The 20,953-nt window shown below is 39.5% G+C and overlaps 1 protein-coding gene across 2 annotated transcripts in view; it reads left to right on the forward strand.

Annotated features, from left to right (window-relative positions):
* The window catches only part of ARMH4 (armadillo like helical domain containing 4), a 144,397-nt gene extending 123,692 nt beyond the window's left edge, over positions 1-20,705 (forward strand). For both annotated transcript variants that reach the window (XM_056134081.1, XM_056134080.1), the window contains exons 6-8: positions 8,064-8,095; positions 19,964-20,098; positions 20,334-20,705. In XM_056134081.1, the coding sequence (XP_055990056.1) occupies positions 8,064-8,095; positions 19,964-20,098; positions 20,334-20,402 (236 nt within the window). In that variant the 3' untranslated portion in view covers positions 20,403-20,705. The remainder of the gene's footprint in view (positions 1-8,063; positions 8,096-19,963; positions 20,099-20,333) is intronic.
* Positions 20,706-20,953: the final 248 nt, after the last annotated feature.

Here is a 20,953-nt window from a genome sequence, read left to right on the forward strand (position 1 = left end):
TAGCCCCCATTTGGTGCTCCCTTCTATATCTGGGCTGCCTTTACCCCTAGAGTGTGAAGCTGGCCTCCAAGCCATGGAGTAAACCTCCTGGTATTTATCTCCCCTTTTCTTGGATGTTAGTCTCCTATTTTGTTACTTTATGTTCCCCAGATGAATGCAGTCTTTCTATGTCTATCCCTCTTTCTGACTCATTTCGCTTAGCATGATACTTTCCATGTAGTAACATTGTATGTAAATTTCATGACTTCATCCTTTCTGACAGCTACATAGTATTCCATTGTGTAGATATGCCAAAGTTTCTTTAACCAGTCATCTGTTCTCAGGCACTCAGGTTTTTTCCAGATTCTAGCTATTGTAAACAGTGCTGCAATAAGCAGACAACTGCAGATGTCACTTTGACTATACTTTATTGCCTCTCCGGGGTATATTCCCAAGAGTGGTATTGCTGGGTCAAATGGGAGCTCAATTTCTAGTTTTTTGAGAATCGTCCATACTGTTTTCCAGAAGGGTTGTACCAGTTGGCTTTCCCACCAGCAGTGAAGGAGGTTCCCTTTCTCGCCACATCCGCACCAGCACCAGTTGCTTTTGTTCTTTTGGATGTGGGGCAGTCTCTGGGAAGATGATTTCTTAATTCCACAGAGTGTCCCCACCTTGTGATGCCCGGTGTGCTGCTGGCGCTGCAGTAGAGCAAGACAGACGTGGGCCGGCCTTAGTCCGCTCTATGCACAGGAAAGGTAGCCATTGCCCAAGAGCCATTAGGATTGTGTTCCTGCACAGGGTGCAGTGTTAAGGACTTGGGAACAGGACACTGAATGCCTCAGAAGAGAGATCTCGTATATAAGATCCAGTGTACAAGGGCCCTGAGAAGGGACCTAAGGAATGCTCAGGAGTAGGTTGGGATGGAGGAGGTAGAGGCAGAGGATTAGAGTGAAAGAAACTGGAGGTGAGAGAGACTTACTTAATTGTAAGAACTGAAGTCATAAAGGTTTGTATCTGAAGAAGTTTAGACTTTTCCCCAAGGGCAGTAAGAAACTTTGAAGGGGTTTTAATCTGATGTGGTCGGATTACCTTTCAAAAATACTGCTTGAAATATACTTTTAGTGGTAATGTCTTATCTTCACACACTGATTTTCAGTGCTGCAAAGTTATTTCAGTTTAAAAAATTAATAAAAACAGTGCTTGGAAAGAAGTAAAGCAAGCTCTTATGATACTAAGGTGAAAATGACGGTGGCTGCCTCTAAGGCTATGTGGGAGAAATTACACCAGGGAAGATGACTCTATTTATAATTCCTTGATTTATTTTTGTTTCTATGTGAAAGCCTGGGTCTTGAATTTCAATTTTTGGTCTAATGTAAACTGCATTATATTGTTGGAAGCATGTTTCTTAGAACTAAGCTGGTCCTTGTAGCTATAGTTCTCTCTGAAGTCTATACAGGGCTCTGTGCGAAGAAAAAAATCACACAAAAATTTGAAAAATTATTTCTTTATAATGTTGGAGCATGGAAAAAGTAGATATAATTTGGTTAGCTTCTCTTAGTGTACATTTGTCACTTGGTGTAGCATTCTTGGCCATTAAGCTTCTACATTAAGAAGAAAGTAAATTTTTTATTAATAATGTAGGTAGTCATATTGGCAAGTAAACAAAAGATCTCTGGTTACTTCTTCCTTTGAAACTCATAAATGGCTTCAAGCTTGGTTTGTTACTAGGTAAAAACAAATGTGTTTTGTTTGATGGCTAATTCAAGGCCATTTGTAGTTAGGCTTCTCATAAAAATGTTTATATGGAAACTAGTCTCTGGGATAATCAGAATTTTATTTCTAGCGTCTAATCGGTACTCAGAGCTTTGGGATTTAATTATGTCTGCTGAGAAAAAAATACAGTTCAATTTCTCTTTTGCCTTTAAACATAACTGCATTCTTTATTTTAATTCATAAATATATAAGGTTTTATCAGTATTTTCTAATAGAGTTGGTACTGATTATGTTTATAAGTGTTATTCCCCCTAATTTAATGAAAACATCAAATAAGAAACCTAGGTGTGACTTTATTTCTGGTTTTTCTGTTTCTTGCCTCTTAGTAGAGTATGTATATCTTATTATTTCTCTGGAGAAATAAGCAATTTAAGAGGGAAATTACTCTAATAAGAAGACTTTTGTTTTCTAGTCATCGGGGCAGTCTGATTTAAATGTAACATTGGGTACTTGCTCAAGTAGAGGGTGCAGCAGGTGGGCATTACATGAAGTCTGATGTCTGATAAATTGAATATGTGTGGATAAAATCTGAGTTCTACTATTTCCTTTCTCTGTGGCATGTCCTCATCCAATAAAAGGGTCTACATAGCTCTTATACCTATCACCTATTACTTAACATAATCTTCTTTCACCTAGAGCATAAATTTTCTAGGTTTCTATATATTGTAACATATATAAGTTTGACTTTCTTTTTATGGCTAAGTAATATTTTATTATATATACATATATATACACACACAATACACATACACACCAGATTTTCTTTATCTACTATTGATGAATGTTTGAGTTGTTTCTACCTTTGTGCTATTTTGAATTGTACTACTATAAACAAAAGTATTTATTTGAGGACCTACTTTTATTTATTTTACATTAATACCTAACTATCGAATTTTGGCATTCTATTATAATTTTATAACTTTTGTATAAATTACCTAATTGTCTTACAGTGTTTATACCATTTTACATTTCCACCAGAAATGTATGAGGGTTCTAATTTCTCTATATCTTGCCAAAATATTTTTTTTAATAATGGCCTTGGTAGTATCTTACCATAGCTCTCATTTATATGTCCATAATGAAAAATGATGTTAAAACATTTTTCTGTGTTAGGGGCTGGAAAGATAGCACAGTGGGTAGGGCGTTTGCCTTGTACGCGGCCAACCTGGGTTTGATTCCCAGCATCCCATATGGTCCCCTGAGCACCACCAGGAGTAACTCCTGAGTACAGAGCCTGGAGTAACCCCTGTGCATCGCCGGGTGTGACCCAAAAACCAAAAAAAATTTTTTTTTCTGTGTTAGTCTTTGATGTACATACTATCCCATGAATGTGCCATGACAACATAATGCTAAGTGAAAGAAGTTAGTCACAAATGGTTGCATATTAAATGACTTCATTTATATGAATAATTCATATTACTTAAATCTATTGGATATAAAGCAGGTTAGTGATTCTAGGGGCTGGCAGAGGCAAAAAAGAAGAGTTTTGCTGTGGGATGTTTGTACATTTTATTCTTGGGATAATAAAAATATTTTAGGGGCTGGAGCGATAGCACAGCGGGTAGGGCGTTTGCCTTGCACGCAGCCAACATGGCCAACACAGGTTCGATTACTAGCATCCCATATGGTCCCCCGAGCACCGCCAGGAGCAATTCCTGAGTGCATGTAAGTAAGTAAAGTAAAGTAAAGGCCCTCCCGTTGATCATCGATTTGCTCGAGCGGGCCCAGTAACGTCTCCATTGGAGACTTTGTTGTTACTGTGTTTGGCATATCGAATACATCATGGGGAGCTTGCCAGGCTCTGCCGTGCGGGCGAGATACTCTCGGTAGCTTGCTGGGCTCTCCGAGAGGGGTGGAGGAATCGAACTCGGGTTGGCCATGTTGGCTGCGTGCAAGGCAAACGCCCTACCACTGTGCTATGAGCATCGCCGGGTGTGACCCAAAAAGCAAATATATATATATATATATATATATATATATATATATATTAGAACTAGATACTGGTTATACCTGAATAACATTGTAAATTTTATCAATGTGTACCTTGAAATAGTCAAATTTTGGTTAAATAAATCACTCCATAAATAATAAGCCCACACATCTGATTAGGGATTGAGTTTGGATTTCCAGTTTCAGTAGTATTGTGGGCCAAAAGACTGTATTTCAACTTTAGGTTTTAAAAAGAGGACTTGGAATGAATCTACACAAAAGTTAGGCTATACAACTGAGCTTGAAATGTGGCCAGAGCTTAGATTTGAAGTCCAGGTAGCCTCCCGAGCTAAGCAATATGTTTTATCTTCAGGAAAACTGGAACCATGCGTAGATGTTGGGATGAGGGATGGATTTTAACACCAGGATGGAATAAAGAAATATGGGTTTGGGTGGGCATTTGGTGGGAATCAGGAGCTAAAAATGCATTCTGAAGAAGCACCCCCACCCTGCTGGTGAAATTTGCTCTGGAAAATACCTCTCAGAAACCAGGAAATAGCAGAAGAATTTCCTTCTTTTTGGAGCTGTGAGTAGAAGAGAAAAAAGTCAAAGTTCCAGGCCTGCTGCCATCAAACAGGAACACATAAGTCACAGTTAATGTAGCTTCAGGTTAGTGGAAACCATGTGTGCTCATCACAGGCAAATAAGCAACTGCTTGTCTGCAGTGATACCTCTGCACCAGATTCTCATGGAGAAGCAACCTCCACTGCAAACTAAGTTCCCATGGAACCGTGCAGACTCCACAAAGAAATGTTCTTGCACTAGGGAAAGTAAGTAAATGTAACAGGTAGCTGGGTTAATAGCTCAAAATTTGGCCATGTAGTATATTTGGATGATTAGGAATTGAGCATTGAGATTCGCTCCACCACCTTAATAAGTTGTCCTTATATTGTTGGAGAAACAGCTCTCCAGGGAATGTGTGCTAAGTTTGCAAAGGGGGTGGGGGGTGCAGACAGAGATTGCTTATAAGCTGTCCTATCACATCTAGCAAGACCTTTAGGTTTTTCCCTAAGGGTGAAAAGTTTGAAGAAACTTTGTTTTCAAGCAGTCCTTTCAGATGGCATGAATTCTCTGCATTTAAGTATATATAATACACACACATATATCTATCTATATATATTTTTTTGGTCAAACCTGGTGGTATTCAATGATGGCTCTTCCCAACAAGATGCTTGGGGATTGTTCACATTGCAGCATGTGGAGCCCAATGGATTGATCCCAAGACTCCCTCATATAAAACATGTGCTCAGCCATTTGAACCATCTCTCTTGCCCTGAGCTTTATTACGTTAACCCTGAGACTCAGGTATTCTTCACCCAAATCATGCCCTAATTTCATTTGAGAATGGTGTTTACCCATTTTTGTGAGGATTGACATATGAGCTGATAAGCAGCTTTTGGGGACAAATCCAGAAGCTGATTCCATATGTTGACTGAACCATGTTCCTAGGGAACGAGGAACTTCATGTAGTTTAGTTGAGCTATGCCAGAAACATTAACTAAGGATATCGAAACCTATAAGGCTTTAGACTTACCTTATCGATAGCCAGCTCCTCTGCTTCAGTGCTATGGCTGACTGTGGCTTCTCTCAGGAAACCCTCATACTCATCTAAGAGTGGAGAATTCTTGGGGACTTTGCCTTAAAACTTCAGTGGTGTATCACTTTACATAAGATTGAGAATAGGGGTGGCTGAAGGCTTGCTGGGTTTCTGGTTGGTAATGGTTCAAACACGCCTGGAAATGGCAAATTTAGAATCAATGGATTTAGCAAACAATGTATGCAAACTTGACTTTGCCCTGTAAACCTGATGGTTTAGAAAACTTCAGGAAACTAATTTTTCTATTGAGAATAAAGTTTGAAGACCACACTGTTTTCTTCACCTATGACTTGAAAATAGTGCAAGCATGAAGAGAGACTCTGAGTAGGAGCTGAGGAGCTTTTCAGGGTGGCTTTAATGCTGTTGAGTGGTAAAACCATAGACCTCAAAACCTAATTGCTCAGTAGAACTTTTAAGGGGTTCTTAGGCAACAGAAATATTAAGGAACGACAGAGACAAATATCTGAACCAAACAGTCAACAACAGTGAAATCAAGAGACCCAAACGTTACTATTAATACTAGAATTTTCAAATTCTAGTATTAATAGAACAAATACCACAAATCACAACAACAATCACAAATCATCCTGTTATTCGTCGATTGCCTCGAGCAGGCCCCAGTAACGTCTCTTTCATCCTAGCCTTGAGATTATATTCAAGGCTCTTTAGGAGAATGAGATCCATCATTGTTACTGGTATTTGGCATATTGGATATGCCACGGGGAGTTTGCCAGACTCTGCCGTGTGGGCAGGCTACATTTGGTAGCCTGCCAGTTTGTGTAATGTGAACAATGTGAATCTCAAGTAGGAATGAGATACTAAGATGTGGTAATAAGATGTTGTGCTGCCGCAAATGCGGCTGCGCGGTTCCAGGAGCTGGTTTTTATAGTTTTTGAGTCTTGGCCGTTGATGGGATTACATGGTGCCGAGGGGGGGGGGGGGAGTTGGTGGGTGTGACCCCCGCCTACTGGAATTTGGAGGATCTAGGTGGAGGATGCTTGGCCCCAATTCGAGTAGGCTTGGAGATCTCGTCACACCCACCAACTGCCCCCCCGCCCCCCGGCGCCATGTAATCCCATCAACGGCCAAGACTCAGAGACTATAAAAACCAGCTCCCGGAAGAGAACAGTGCAGTCTCCTGCCCCCGCGCCTGGCTGTCCTCGCCGGGGCCCCTTGGAGGGGAGCGGGTTGAGCTTTCCTCCCCGCCCCGACCAGGGCTCCGGCAGCCGAAGACCTCCAGGACCAGCCACCACCATGCTGAGACCACTCTCCGCACACATGAAGGTACTGGCAGAGGGACAAAGCCATGCGGGTTCCGGGGCCAAGATCTCCAAGCCTACTTGGATTGGGGCCGAGCATCCTCCACCTAGATCCTCCAAATTCCAGTAGGCGGGGTCACACCCACCAACTGGCCCCCTGGCGCCGTGTAATCCCATCAACGGCCAAGAACAAATACCATTTAGAATTAATCATATGGCAGCATTGATTAATGGCTGGGAAGACATTTGACATAAGACTTTCTTTGCATCTTCCCAGTGGACATTTAGTTTCATAGACTTTTAGTAAACTAAAGACATCCTTAATGTTACTTGAAAGTAAAGATTGGGATATCTGGGTCCTTTGTACCCTTCTCTATAAATGTATGTGCAGAGCCTTCAGAATTAATTGCTTTTTAGATGCACGATTACTGCTCGCTTAGCCTGATGCAAAGAAGTAGGTCATTTTATTCATCAGAATCTTGCTGTTCTGTAATTATGTGAAGAGCAAATTATTATAGATAGGATTTCTGTGTAGTTTTAAAGCAGGTAAATTTAGAAGAGTAAGAGAATAGTCTGTGGCAAGAAAAACTCAAGGTTTTAAAAAATGTGCAGACAATATTTAAAACTTGGTAAGTTTTATTGTTCTTAAATGTGTTATGTAAGTTGGAAAAAAAAAGCTTTGTCTATTTTTTGGACTAGAAGAGGCACTAGTGATTAAATAACAAGTAATAAAAAGAGCTGGTCTTCATTTGTTCTTCAACACTGCAGAAACACTGAGCTTGAAATTCAATTATATATTCCTTGAACAAAGGATGTGTTCGGACATTTCATCTTTTATTTAAGTAGAGCATGTATTTCTGTCATGATTAATTAAGATAAAATAATTTTCTACAATATTGAAAGATATAAGAGATCTTAGCTTTTTGATTAATAAAGAGACTACTTATAACCCAGTCAAAAATGAATATGAGCTGAGTGACATTAGCCATGAAGTACACCTTGCACAATGCCATATAGAAAGGTATGTTATATCATTGAGGTAGCTTTAGTCCCACCAATTAGAATTAATTTACATAATGGAAGTAACATCTGATTATTTCTTATGACCTTTATTTCTATTTATTCTAAGAGTTTGCTTTAATGGACAAAATCAAATGAAAATGGTATGACAGAGTAGGCCTTCCTGGGTAGTTTGAGTTCTCTTTAAAAGTAGACATTGAGACTGAATTGTGGTGATAGGAGTTTATTTTGGAGGTGCACTTGGGAAGAGTGATGAAGGAGAGAGAAGTGAGGAATAGAGAGAAATGGATTTTCATGAGTACTGGGACTTTTGCTTCTGGGGATTGCCTGGAAACTGTGTAGAACATACTGCAGGGGTGAGAAAAACTGAGAAATTGACCAAGTTAATGCAACAGAATATAAGTAAAAAGACAACTATTAACAATTTATTCTCTTATTTTCCATAGTGAGAAGTTGGATGGAAAAACTAAAAGACAAGGTAAGAGAAGTATTTTTCCTTTGGATTATTTTATAGAGTAAAAAATTGCCAAATAAAATATCTTCGAAGTAGTAGAATTTTAATTCATTGATTCCATTTTCTCCAAAAAGACACATGGCCTATTCCAGATGTACAAGAAAGGTCTTGTCTTCTCTCTCTCTCTCATTCTTTCTCCCTCTCTCTTTCTCGCTCACTCTCTTTTTCTCTCTTTCTTTTTCTCTCTTATTTTGGGCCACACCTGGAGGTGTTCCTAGGGCTTACTCCTGGCTCTGCAGTCAGAGATGACTCCTGTCAGTCTTGAGGGACTCTATTTGGTGCCAGGGATTGAACCTGGGTGAGGTGTGTGCAAGGAAGTGCCTTACATGCTATGTACTATCACTCCAGCCCCTGGAATGGAAATTCTTAAACTATAACATGGGTTTGGTTTGAGACACAAAATCTCCTGAGCACTCTTCCTGCACCCTCTTTTTAAATTTTTTTTTTATTTTTTATTGAATCACTGTGAGAGAGACCCAATTAGATTTCAGTCATATAATGTTCCAACACCAACCGCCCCTCCCTCAGTGTACATTTCCCAGTACCAGTGTCTCCAGTTTTCCTCCCATCACCCCTCACTCTCCACCCCTCAGCCTGCCTCTTTGGCAAGTATTTGTGTTTTTATTCTCTCTCTCTCATTTTGAGCATTGTAGTTTGCAATACAGATGCTGAAAGGCTATCAGGTATATCCATTTACCTACTTTTAACACTCAGTTCTTGTCCATCGTGATCATTTCCAGCTATTATTGTCATACTGGTCCCTTCTCTATCTTACCTATCCTCTGCCCCACACTCACTTCTGGTTGATTCCACCCATTGACAAGTTCTCCTAACCACTGTTTTCTCTGGATGTGGATATTAGTCTTCTACTATACATACATATATATATTTTATATACCAAAAATGAATGCAGTCATTCTGTATGTGTCCCTCTCCATCCGACTCATTTCACTCATCATGATACTCTCCATATCCATCTATTTATAGGCAAATTTCATGACTTCATCTTTCCTAACAGCTGCATAGTATTCCATTGTGTAGATGTGCCATAGTTCCTCTATCTATTCTTCTGTTCTTGGGCACTCAGGTTGTTTCCAGATTCTGTCTATGGTGAATAGTGCTGCAGTGAACATAGGAGTGCAGATGGTGTTTCTGCTGTGTGTTCTAAGCCCCTTTGGTATATTCCCAGAAGTAGTATTTCTGGGTCAAATTGGAGCTCAATTTCAATTTTTTTGAGGAATGTCCATATTGTTTTCAAAAAAAGACTTCACCAGTAGGCATTCCCACCAACAATGAAGGAGTTTCTCTTTTTCCCCACATCCACACCAGCATGGTTGTTCTTGTTCATTTGGATGTGTGCTGGTCTCTGTGATGTAAGATATCTCATTGTTGTTTTGATTTGTATCTCCCTAATTATTAGTGATGTAGAGCATTTTTTTTCATGTGCTTTTGGGCCATTTGAACTTCTACTTTGAGAAAGTTTCTGCTGATTTCTTCTCCCCATTTTTTGGATGGGGTTGGATTTTTTTCTTATAGAGTTCAATCAGTGCCTTGCATATCTTTGATATTAATCCCTTATCAGAAAGGTTACCTTTCAGTATCAATATTGCAAACCACAGTGCCGAGACAGAGAGAGAGAGAGAGAGAGAGAAGAAAGGTACCTGCCATAGGTACCTGCCATAGAGGCAGGCAGGGGGTAGTGGGTGGAGGGTGACAGAAGGGAGCCTTGGGACACTGGTGCTGGGAAATGTACACTGGTGGACAGATGAGTGTTGGAATACTGTATGACTGAAATTCAATCATGAACAGCTTTGTAAAATAAATAAATAAACAAATAAATAAATAAAAAATATATTAGCAGACACACAATCCCTTATCAGAAGCGTGCTGGACTTATACCCTCTTTTAAGCCATCTATTAGAGTGCTTTTTTTTTTTTAATCAAGTAAGAATGAGCTCAGTTTGGAATGAAAAACCAGAGGAAAGCATTTTTCTCTCCTGTTTTAATTCTGCTATCTACATCGTGGTGATTGGCATTATTTTCTTCCTTCCAGGTTATATTTTCCATTATCTCTGAATTTTTATAATTCTCCCAAGTTTTCATCGTTGGTCACCTTGCAATTTTAAACTGGAATTACTGCTAAAAATATTGATGGGATCCTTAATTCCTTGCTAGAATTGGTGTCAGATACCATTATTATACCCCAGCTAAGATTTTCCTAGGAGTTTAAATAAATGGAATTTTTTTCAGTTGCCCAATATTGCATTACCGACAGCTCACCCATCTCAGCCTACATTTCCACTAATACTATTACAGGTCTCTTTTATTATTTGGGGTAAATTTAGCCATATTTAAATGATGAATATTTATTTTTGTGACAGCTAGATATTAAAGAATAAAAGAAACAATTGCATAAATTATGTCATTACTTAATTTTTCTATTGTTTTTCTGCTTTTCAGAAAATATTAGCACTTATATATTTTGAGAACAAAACCATTTTGAAATAATAAATATTCAAAGTGAATGTGAAAAATTTAAGCCATAAAAGTGAGTGGAGGAGATTATTTTATTATGTCTTGGGCCCATCCAGTTGACTAACTAAGATACAACATGATGGATTGAGCAAGATTTTGGGCAAGGAAAACACCAATGTTCAGTACTGGATACATTTACGTTGGTAGTGATTTTTGCTATTTTTATGGGAAATATGATGCAGTGAAAAGTAAACTGGCTTTGATATGTTTGTCTAGGGATCTGTATATCATTGTTTATATAGACAGTATCCTTCTGGGTTTCAAAAAATGTATAGAAATGACTTAAGAAAGTAAATTTTGGCACGTATTCTGTTTTGAAGTTGGATATTGTAAATCTTTTTACCTCTGTGTATATATAGCTTCACTGCTTTATTTGAAAATCTGTGCAGCTTTAGTGAAAGTCTGTATTTCCTATTGCAGTTGTCTGTTCTTATTTCATCTCAGAAGTCTAGCACCTTCTCCTTGCTCCTTTTTATTGCTAAGAGAAATAATTTTATGTGTGGTCCCTGGGTTTCTGTATGAAAGTTTTTCTAGGCTTCTCTTCCATATATTTTCAGCTATGTCTTATTGTTTTTTTCAATTAGAAGGAAAATAGTTGAGATTCCAACTGTAGTTGAATTTCTTCATGCCTTCTGGTTTTGTATTTTGACTGTTTCTTTGGAAGGATTCACTCTAATATTTCCTGTCTTACTCCCTCTGTGCTTGAAATATACTCTTATTTGATGAGTCTCATATGTGTACACACACACACATATGTGTACATATATCCCCTTTCTCTTTCTCCTTATCATATCTATGTGTATCTGGGTTTTTCTCCCTTCCTTTCTGTCTGCATCTTTTGGTCTAGATAGCTAACAATCAATCTATAAAATGTCTGTTTAGTCATTATATTTAAAACTATGTGAAAAAATTTTGAATAAAAGTCACAAAATTCCTTCAAACTAGAAACTAAGCTACATTTTCTTTGTGGAATGGAATCTTGGGCCACAGCTGATGCTTAGGGGCTATTCCTGATTCTGTGCTCAGGAGTGATGCTGAGTGGACTCAGGGGACCATGTGCAGTGCCAGGGTTGGAACCAGAATCCCATGCATTGCAAAGCTTTAATCTCCATCCCTTTAAATACGTTTTTTAAAAAATAAATTTTATTGGATCACCATGAGATACAGTTACAAGTTTTCATGAGCACAGCAGATAGGGAGTTTGCCTTGCTTGCAGCTGACCTGGGTTTGATTCCACTGTCCCTCTTGGAGAGCCCAGCAAGCTACTGAGAGTATCCTGCCCGCATGGTAGAGCCTGGCAAGCTCCCTGTGGCATATTCAATATGCCAAAAACAGTAACAACAAGTCTCACAATGAAGACGTTACTGGTGCCTGCTCAAGCAAATCTATGAACAATGGGAGGACAGTGCTACTGTGTTACATTTTAGTAATACAGTGATCGAGCACCCATCCCTCCACCAGTGTACATTTCCCACCACCTTTGTTCCCAGTGTCCCTCCCACCTCCCCGGCCCCATTCCATCCCCTACCTCTATGGCAGGTACTTTCTTTCTTACTCTAATTTTGGGCGTTATGATTTGCAATACAGATACTAAGAGGCCATACGTTTGGTCCTTAGTTTACTTTCAGCACATATCTCCCATCCCAGGCGAACCCTCCAATAATCATTTACTTAGCGAACCCTTCTCCATCCCAACTGCCTTTTTTCCCAGCATGTGGGGCCAGCTTCCAAACCATAGCATGATCCTCCTGGCCCTTACCTCTACTGTTCTTAGGTGTTAGTCTCATATTATGCTACTTTATATTCCACAAATGAGTGCAGTCATTCTATGTCTGTCCCTCTCTTTCTGACTCATTTCACTTAGCATGATACTCTCCAACCACTTATAAACAAATTTCATGACTTCATCTTTCCTAACAGCTGCATAGTATTCCATTGTGTAGATGTACCATAGTTTCTTTAACCAGTCATCTGTTCTTGGGCACTTGGGTTTTTTCCCCAGATTTTGACTATTGTGAATATTGCTGTAATAAACATGCAAGTGCAGATGTCATTTTTACTGTTTTTTTTTTTTGCATCTCCAGGATTTATTCCCAGTAGTGGTATTGCTGGGTCATATGGTAGCTCAGTTTCTAGTTTTTGGAGGAATGTCCATATTCCTTAAACTACATTTTTTTTCATGTTTTTTTTTCTTTTTTAATTTTTTTTTGTTTCTTTCTTTTTTTTTTTTTTACAGTTGTAGATTTACAATTTTTTGTGCTTGGGTTTCGATTATACAATGATCAGATACCCATCCCTCCACCAGTGCCCATTTTCCAAAACCATGGATAATATCCCCCCACCCCCATCCCCCCATCCCCCATCCCCCCCTGCCTCTGTGGCAGGGCAATCCCCTGTGTTCTCTCTCTCCTTTTGGGTGTTGTGGTCTGCAAAAGAGGCATTGAGTGGCAAACATGTTCAGTCCATAGTCTACTTTCGACATGCATCTCCCCTCCTGGGAGGATCCTCCAGACACCCTTTATTTGGTGCTCCCTTCTCTATCTGAACTGCCCTTTCCTCTAGGATACGCGGCTGGCCTCTAAGTTATGGAGTAATCCTCCTGGTGCTGATCTCAGCTATTCTTGGGTATTAATCTCATACTTTGTTACTTTATATCCCCCAGATGAATGCAATCTTTCTTTGTCTATCCCTCTCTTTCTGACTCATTTCGCTTAGGATGATACTTTCCATATTGTACCACTTGTATGTAAATTTCATGACTTCATCTTTTCTAACAGCTACATAGTACTCCATTGTGTAGATGTACCAAAGTTTCTTTAACCAGTCATCTGTTCTTGGGCATTCAGGTTTCTTCCAGTTTCTGGCTATTGTAAAGAGTGCTGCAATGAACAAACAAGTGCAGATGTCACTTCGACTATACATTTTTGCCTCTCTGGGATATATTCCCAGGAGTGGTATTGCTGGGTCAAATGGGAGCTCAATTTCTAATTTTTTGAGAATCGTCCATACTGTTTTCCAGAAGGGCTGAACCAGTCGACATTCCCACCAACAGTGAAGGAGTGTCCCTTTCTCGCCACATCCACACCAGCATCGGTTGCTTTTGCTCTTTTGAATGTGGGCCAGTCTCTGAGGTGTGAGATGGTATCTCATTGTGGTTTTGATCTGCATCTCCCTGATGATTAATGATGTAGAGCATTTTCTCATGTGCTTTTTTGCCATTCGGATTTCTTCTTTGAGAAAGTTTCTGTTCATTTCATTGCCCCATTTTTGGATGGGGTTGGATGTTTTCTTCTTGTGGAGTTTAACCAGTATTTTGTATATCCTGGATATCAACCCCTTGTCAGATGTGTATTCGGTGAATATCCTTTCCCATTCTGTAGACTGTCTTTGTATTTTGGTCACTGTTTCTTTGGAGGTGCAGAAGCTTCTTAGTTTAAGATAGTTCCATTTATCTATCTCTGTTTTCACTTGCTCGGCCAGTGGCGTGGCATCTTTGAAGATATAAACTACATTTTTAACTGGCTTTTCATCCAAGGGAATTAATCTGTTTAGTTTCATTTAATTGTAAGATGAATGTCTCTATTAAATGTCTCTAAAAAGGGTAGTAGCCTAAAAGGTTTTAAAAAATGTTTAGTCACTATAATTTAATGTTAATGATAGCACAGTGGGCAGGGCGTTTGCCTTGCACTCAGCTGACTTGGGTTCGATTCCTCCATCCCTCTCAGAGAGCCTGGAAAGCTACTAAGAGTATTTTGCCTGCACAGCAATGCCTGGCAAGCTACCCATGACTTATTCAATATGCCAAAAACAGTAACAACAATTCCCACAATTTGTTGTGAGAGGTTACTGGTACTGGTACCCGCTCAAGCAAAGCGATGAACAACGGGAGGACAGTGCTACAATGCTACAGTGCTACAGTTAATGATAGGGTTTCATGCATATGATGTTCCCACACCATAATATCTAAATGTTTTGAATTTATTCTTCTTGTTTTTAGCATGGTCGGTAGGGCGTTTGCCTTGCACGCGGCTGACATGGCCTACCCAGATTCGATTCCTCCACCCATCTTGGAGAGCCCAGCAAGCTACTGAGAGTATCTGGCCCCCACGGCAAAGCCTGGCAAGCTCTCCATGGTGTATTCGATATGCCAAACACAGTAACAATAAGTCTCACAGTGGAAACATTACTGGGCCCACTTGAGGAAAATCAATGAACAACAGGAGAACAGTGCTACAGACAGTGCTACAGTTTCTACACTAGTTAGGATTCAGTTTAGCCATGACTGACTGACACCCACTGGCGATGACTTAAATAAGATGAAATTTGACTCTCGGGTTTGAGTCTGAAGGAGCACTCACAGGTTATCAGGGAGTCACCCTGGGGCTCAGTCTCCTTCCAGGTGAGGCTCTCCCATTTATGGTGCTCCACATCCATTCATGAGGTCACCTCATGTTTCTAAGTTCTAACTTTGGTAGATCCAGATTCTAGGCAGAAGAAAGAGGAGAAGAGGAAGCAAAAGATAGTTACCCCTCTTAGCAGGGAGACTGAAACTTGCTAATGTTGAAGGGGAGGACAGAGACTCTGCTCCCCTCTCGCACAGCATTTTCTTTCTTTAAAAAATTTTTTCAATTAAATGTCCATGAGATAGACCATTACAAAGTTGTTGATAATTCGGCTACAGTCATACAATGATTCAAAACCCATCCCTCTACCAGTGTACATTTTCCACCCATAGTGTTCACAGTTTCCCTACCCAGCATCCACCAACAGTCTCCCCTCCTCATTCCTGCCTGCCTCTATGGCAGACACTTTTCTTCTTTCTCTCTCTCTCCCTTTGTGCATTATGGTTTGCAATACAGGTACTAAGAGGTCATCATGTTTGTTTTGGGCATTTAGTATTTTTATCGGGAAGGTAAGGCTGGAATGGATTTTTTTTTTTAATTTTTAACTGGTTGGCAGCTTTGGGATGTGGATGTGACTACTGAGGCTTCCGGCAGGGAGGTGAAGGGAGGTAGCCTGTTCTGACCGCAAGAAAGTCTGAAGATTTCAGTCACAAAACCTGCAGTACTGAGATTAATTGAGTTTTTTTTCTTTAGATATTTATTTATGGATCTCTGAAGGAAGGCTGATAAATAAGCTTGTATAGCTGAGTTGGAGGTGGTTTGTGGATGTCGCTCCCACATATATATAACTTTTGGATATTTAATTAATTAATTAATGAATTAATTTTTTGCTTTTTGGGTCACACCCAGTGATGCACAGGAGTTACTCCTGGTTCATGCACTCAGGAATTACTCCTGGCAGTGCTCAGGGGACCATATGGAATGCTGGGAGTCAAACCTAGGTCGGCTGCATGTAAAGTAAATGCCCTACCTGCTGTGCTATTGCTCCAGCCCCTTGGCTATTTAATTTATTGGGAAAATTGGTCCCAAGTTGTTGGGGTCTGGCCAGAGGCACCGTGGCAATTTTGGAGTATCAAGAAACCTGAAGGAACCATTAGACTGCTGATGCACTTGCTTCAAGGTACAAGTTAACCTGTTCAGAGCACTGCACCCCCCTCACAGAGCATTTTCTTGAGATTTCCTGTGCCCCTAATATATCTTCTTTTAGTGAGATTCTCTATGGTCAAACAATTTTTTTCCCTGTGCTCAGCTGAAACAGGAAACCCATTTTCCCTAAAAAAAGCGGATAATGGCTATTGAGGAACAGTTTATATAGTGATAGAATCATTTCGTCACTACTTGTCTTTTTGGCTAAATGTCCAAGAAATAACACTTGTTAGAAAAGTCTTAACTTGGCTTTCCATTCTGTTAGCAAACAAAGATATGGTAATTAATGTGAATGCATTCATATTTATAAAAAACCTTGAATTTTAATTTTAGTCTATTCTTCAGTAGTTCCCAAATGTCTTTTATCAAAGCGTTATTTTCCCGACTACTTTTCTAGCATTCTCCTCATTTCTGTCTAGCAGTATTATGTATCTAGTGTCAGATAACACGTTTAGTTATTCTTTTCCTTTTTTAGCTTTTGAGGATTTTCAGGGATTACTCCTCCTCAGGGATTACTCCTCATTCTTTGCTAAGGGATCATTGACTTTGCGTGGGGGACCTTATGCAGTGCTGGGGATTGAACCAGGCTGGCAGTATGCAAGAAGTGCCTCGGGACTGTGCTATCTCTCTGGCCACATATTTATCATGTTTCTTTAATTTACCTTAACCTGGAACATTTATATAGCATTATTTTTCTTTCATGATTCATGATTTAAAACAATATAGGTGCTGGAGTTAGTATTATCTCTAACTGTTTAGGTAACATGTTTACTATAATAGTATTTAAATGATTTCAATGTACAGTTACCACACCTCATTGTCATCAGAGTTCCCAACACTAAATAGAATTAGTTTTGAAAGCAAAATGTTTAAATTATATTTGAAGAAGATAGGTAGCTTTGTGATCATTTAGTAATTACTTCTAATCTCAAAGTCCAGGCAGGTGTGTATGTCCCCCAGGCATTCACAAGGGGACAAAAATAAAGAGGAGAAGAGGGTAAATGATTTTTTTGGGTAGAATCTATATGACTTAATATTCTATAAATAGGAATTCTAAATGCAAAAATAAGACGTATGGTGAGAGTGACACAGCCAGTAAGATTTATGTGAAGTCACAAAAAATGAGGAGGCCCTCATAGTGACAGATCAAGTTGAGTTTCCCAAATCCCAGAAATCATCCTTTGAAGCCGGCTCAGTAAGGCTAAATCTACCAGGTTACATGTCAATGCTCCTTGAACATGTATGAATATTTCTACACATCGGGAATGGTGATTTTAAAACAGTCATGCTATCATTGCCTTCAATCATTCTTTCTTCCTGACAATGAAAGAAAACTCCAGCCGATGAAAAGAAATTGTTTGCAAAAATTGAGAAATCATGTCCAGATGCAGAATTTGCTTCGCTGTTATGGTTCAGGATTGTGCTTGAAAGCCTTAGGTTTGGGAAGTGAAGAATCAAAGAGAATTTCTGGTTCCAGAGTTGCCTCAGACTCCTCACACGGCTGGAGGTCAAAGGAAGGGACCAGCTGAACAGGTTTAAAGAAAGTAAAGAGGAAAGAGAGAAGGGGCTAAGGCAGAGTACAATGCTGGAGTCCCAGGCAAGGATGCTAGGTTGCTGAGCTGGGTGATTTCTCTACTCATGATGGTGCCAAATTCTGTATTTTGATTCTCATGCTCTGTTAGAGACTGAAACAGTCTTAGAGAAGCTGTCATTTATAAGAATAGTTGCAACTCTAAAACTGAAAATGGAGTGCATTTATTAAGTAGATGGTGAAGTCATATTTTCCAAAAAAAACCACAATACAACACAAAAGAAACGGTGAACAAAAAGTCACACTCTAGTGAGAGCATCACTACTTTGCTGTTGTCCAGTGTTTTCTCACATGGAAAATTACAGAATTTTGTAAGCCTTAAGCAGATCTGGGAGAACTTGAGAAGAAGTTTGGGTTTCTGCAAAGCATTTTAATTTGTTGAAAAGGACTAGGTTTTGTTTCTTGGGGAAAAACACTTAGTATGCTGGTGAACAATGCTATTGTTCTCAAATTAATGGAAAATTCCATATTTTACCCTAACATATTTTGGAATCAGAACCAATGAGTGAGGGGCTATGAATAAGAAGAAGGGTTGCAGTTTCCCATGGTCTTTTCTACTGCTTGATTTACTTCTAGAAATATAGCCTGTCTTCTTGAGCACTTTGAAAACAATTATTTTTTGTTTTCTGGGTCTTTCTGTTCTTATGTCATTTAAAAAGATTCTGGAAATTGTTTATGCCTTATTAGTAATTTTAGAAATAGTGAAATGAATGAGAAAACCCATAGTCCCCACATCCCCAGTAATACATAGAGCAGCTTGACAGAATTTTTAGTTGCTTCTATATTTTGTCTGGAAGGTTTCTAGAAGGAATATTCTTGAGGGAAACCCTGTGTTATGGTCCTTCAAAAAAAGTACTCTTATTAGTAATTGTGCTTTCTGTCTCTTAAGTGTTTTCTTGGTCAAAATGTGGAAGCACCCTTAAAGTGATGTTCCCCATCCTCCATGTCAGGGATCAAACCCAGGGCTTCACATAAGCACAGCAAGTAGTGTTCTACCATAGAACTATATCCTTGGACCTTTTATTTATTTATTTATTTATTTTGCATCACACCTGATGATGCACAGGGGTTGCTCCTCCCTCATAGCACTCAGGAATTACTCCTGGCAGTGCTCAGGGGACCATATGGAATGTTGGAATTGAACCCGGGTCAGCTGCATGCAAGGCAAATGCCTTATATCGCTCCAGCCCCTTCTTGGACCTTTTAATGTGAGGGCCTTCCCGTGAGCTTATGTAAGTGTGAGTCCAGGGCATGTGGAGAGCTGACTTCAATCTTAGGACTGAGTTTTCTTTAGTGACATTGGGGACAATGGGAGTCATTTAAATTGATTCCTCCAGGCACTTGGGCAGGTATTAGTGTTGTTGGCAGTGACCTATGTGCTGTCTATGCTGTCTATGTCTATTCTCTCTTTTGGGGATGCTCAGAGTTTCCTTCCAATTCCAACTTTGATCCTGTCCAAGGGGTAGCTAATTATTTTCATATAAATTAACTCACTTTCTCCATCTACCCATTTCATATCTTTTTCTTTTCTGCTTGCGCTCTAACATTTGTAAGTTCTCCCATTTTTCCTTTGCAAGCTTTCTCTTCCCTTGATCTTTCCAAAAGTTCTCCTTTTGGACTCACTTGCAAGCCCATCCCTCTTTCCTTTATTTATGCATGCAGTTAAGGCTGTGAAAGAGTGGGCCTCCAATGTCAAGATCCTTTACTGGCCCCCAGGAAGCAGAGTGTTCTAGAGGGGACTCCTCCCCGACTAGAGCTGAGTTCAGACCATTATTTCCAATTTATAGCATTTTAATGGTTCTGGCATCCCCAGAAGCTTACTTCATTCATCTTTAGTACAAATTATATTTCTGTCACCAAAACTTGATGCTGACAAATGTGCATGAGCAAGTGGCTTGAGGTGCCACTAGGTCTGGCTGATTTATTTCCATATGTCTAAGTGTTTTAGAGATACGAAAACAGTCATAGCTCTATCTCCTTCTCTGTTGTCAATTTTCTAAAAAAAAAAGTCACTTTATTCAAGGTGTTGTTTGATTTCATAACAAAGCAAACAGGAAGATTCTGGCTGTCTAAAAACCAGCTGCCATGTAGCAGAAGTGAGAAGCCCAGTACAGTGGTCTGGTTTGCATCCTAATATCTGTTTCCTTTTCCATGCAGGCTGGGTACATGTCTGGGATGCTGGTGCCTGTAGGGGTTGGGATAGCAGGAGCCTTGTTTATCTTGGGAGCGCTCTACAGCATTAAAGTTATGAATCGCCGAAGGAGGAATGGCTTCAAAAGGCATAAAAGAAAGGTATGAAACCAACAAGAGCAAAACCTAATCAGCTGCAGAACCTGCGCCCACTGTAGCTTATGTAATTTGCCTAATAAAGCACACTGGGTTTAATGATGCATGAACCCTATTGACATGCCCAGTGGTTCGGATCAGCAGAAGCTGCTTTCTGTCTTTTAAAGGGGAGGTGGGTGTTTCTCGCTTTGTTCTGTATTAGAGTTTAACACTTTTCTGCTTTTCTGTTTTCTTTCTCCAGCAGCGAGAATTCAACAGCATGCAAGATCGAGTGATGCTCTTAGCTGACAGCTCTGAAGATGAATTTTGAAATGGACTGCAGTTTAATTGGGATATACAATGACAACATTTTATTTTTTATTTGGGGGCAAAAAGGAAAAAAGATCAACATCCTACCACATTGCTACTATCAGTCCCATTATCTGCTGGATAGTCAATTTTTCTTATACTGAGCAGAAAAGGCATGCTGTATACTAAATGTAGTACACAGTGTTTGTTTTTATTCTGTAGTGAATTTTCCACAATCACGGGCTACAGCTCATAAGTATGCAGCATATGTATTATTCAGTAGGACCTGCTAGATTCAGTAGATTAAATATTTTGTATTTTTCCACTATGTCTTTTCCTTGGTTCGTATACCTGCACTAAGTATATTGATTACTGCTGCCAAAGCACGCTTGATTCTGAAATAGAAGTCTTAACAAAGAATAACTTTGATGACTACTTGCTACCTGCATAATTAGGCTTCTGGGCCAAGGAACATACTGCATTTGTATCTGAACTGTTGGCAACTTGAAATGAAATATTTTTCTCCAAGAAGATCCCTCAGCACATTAGACTTAAATATAGATTTGTATGTAT

This window comes from Sorex fumeus, unplaced genomic scaffold (assembly GCF_029834395.1).
Source record: "Sorex fumeus unplaced genomic scaffold, SorFum_2.1 ptg000098l, whole genome shotgun sequence".
Classification (NCBI taxonomy): domain Eukaryota; kingdom Metazoa; phylum Chordata; class Mammalia; order Eulipotyphla; family Soricidae; genus Sorex; species Sorex fumeus.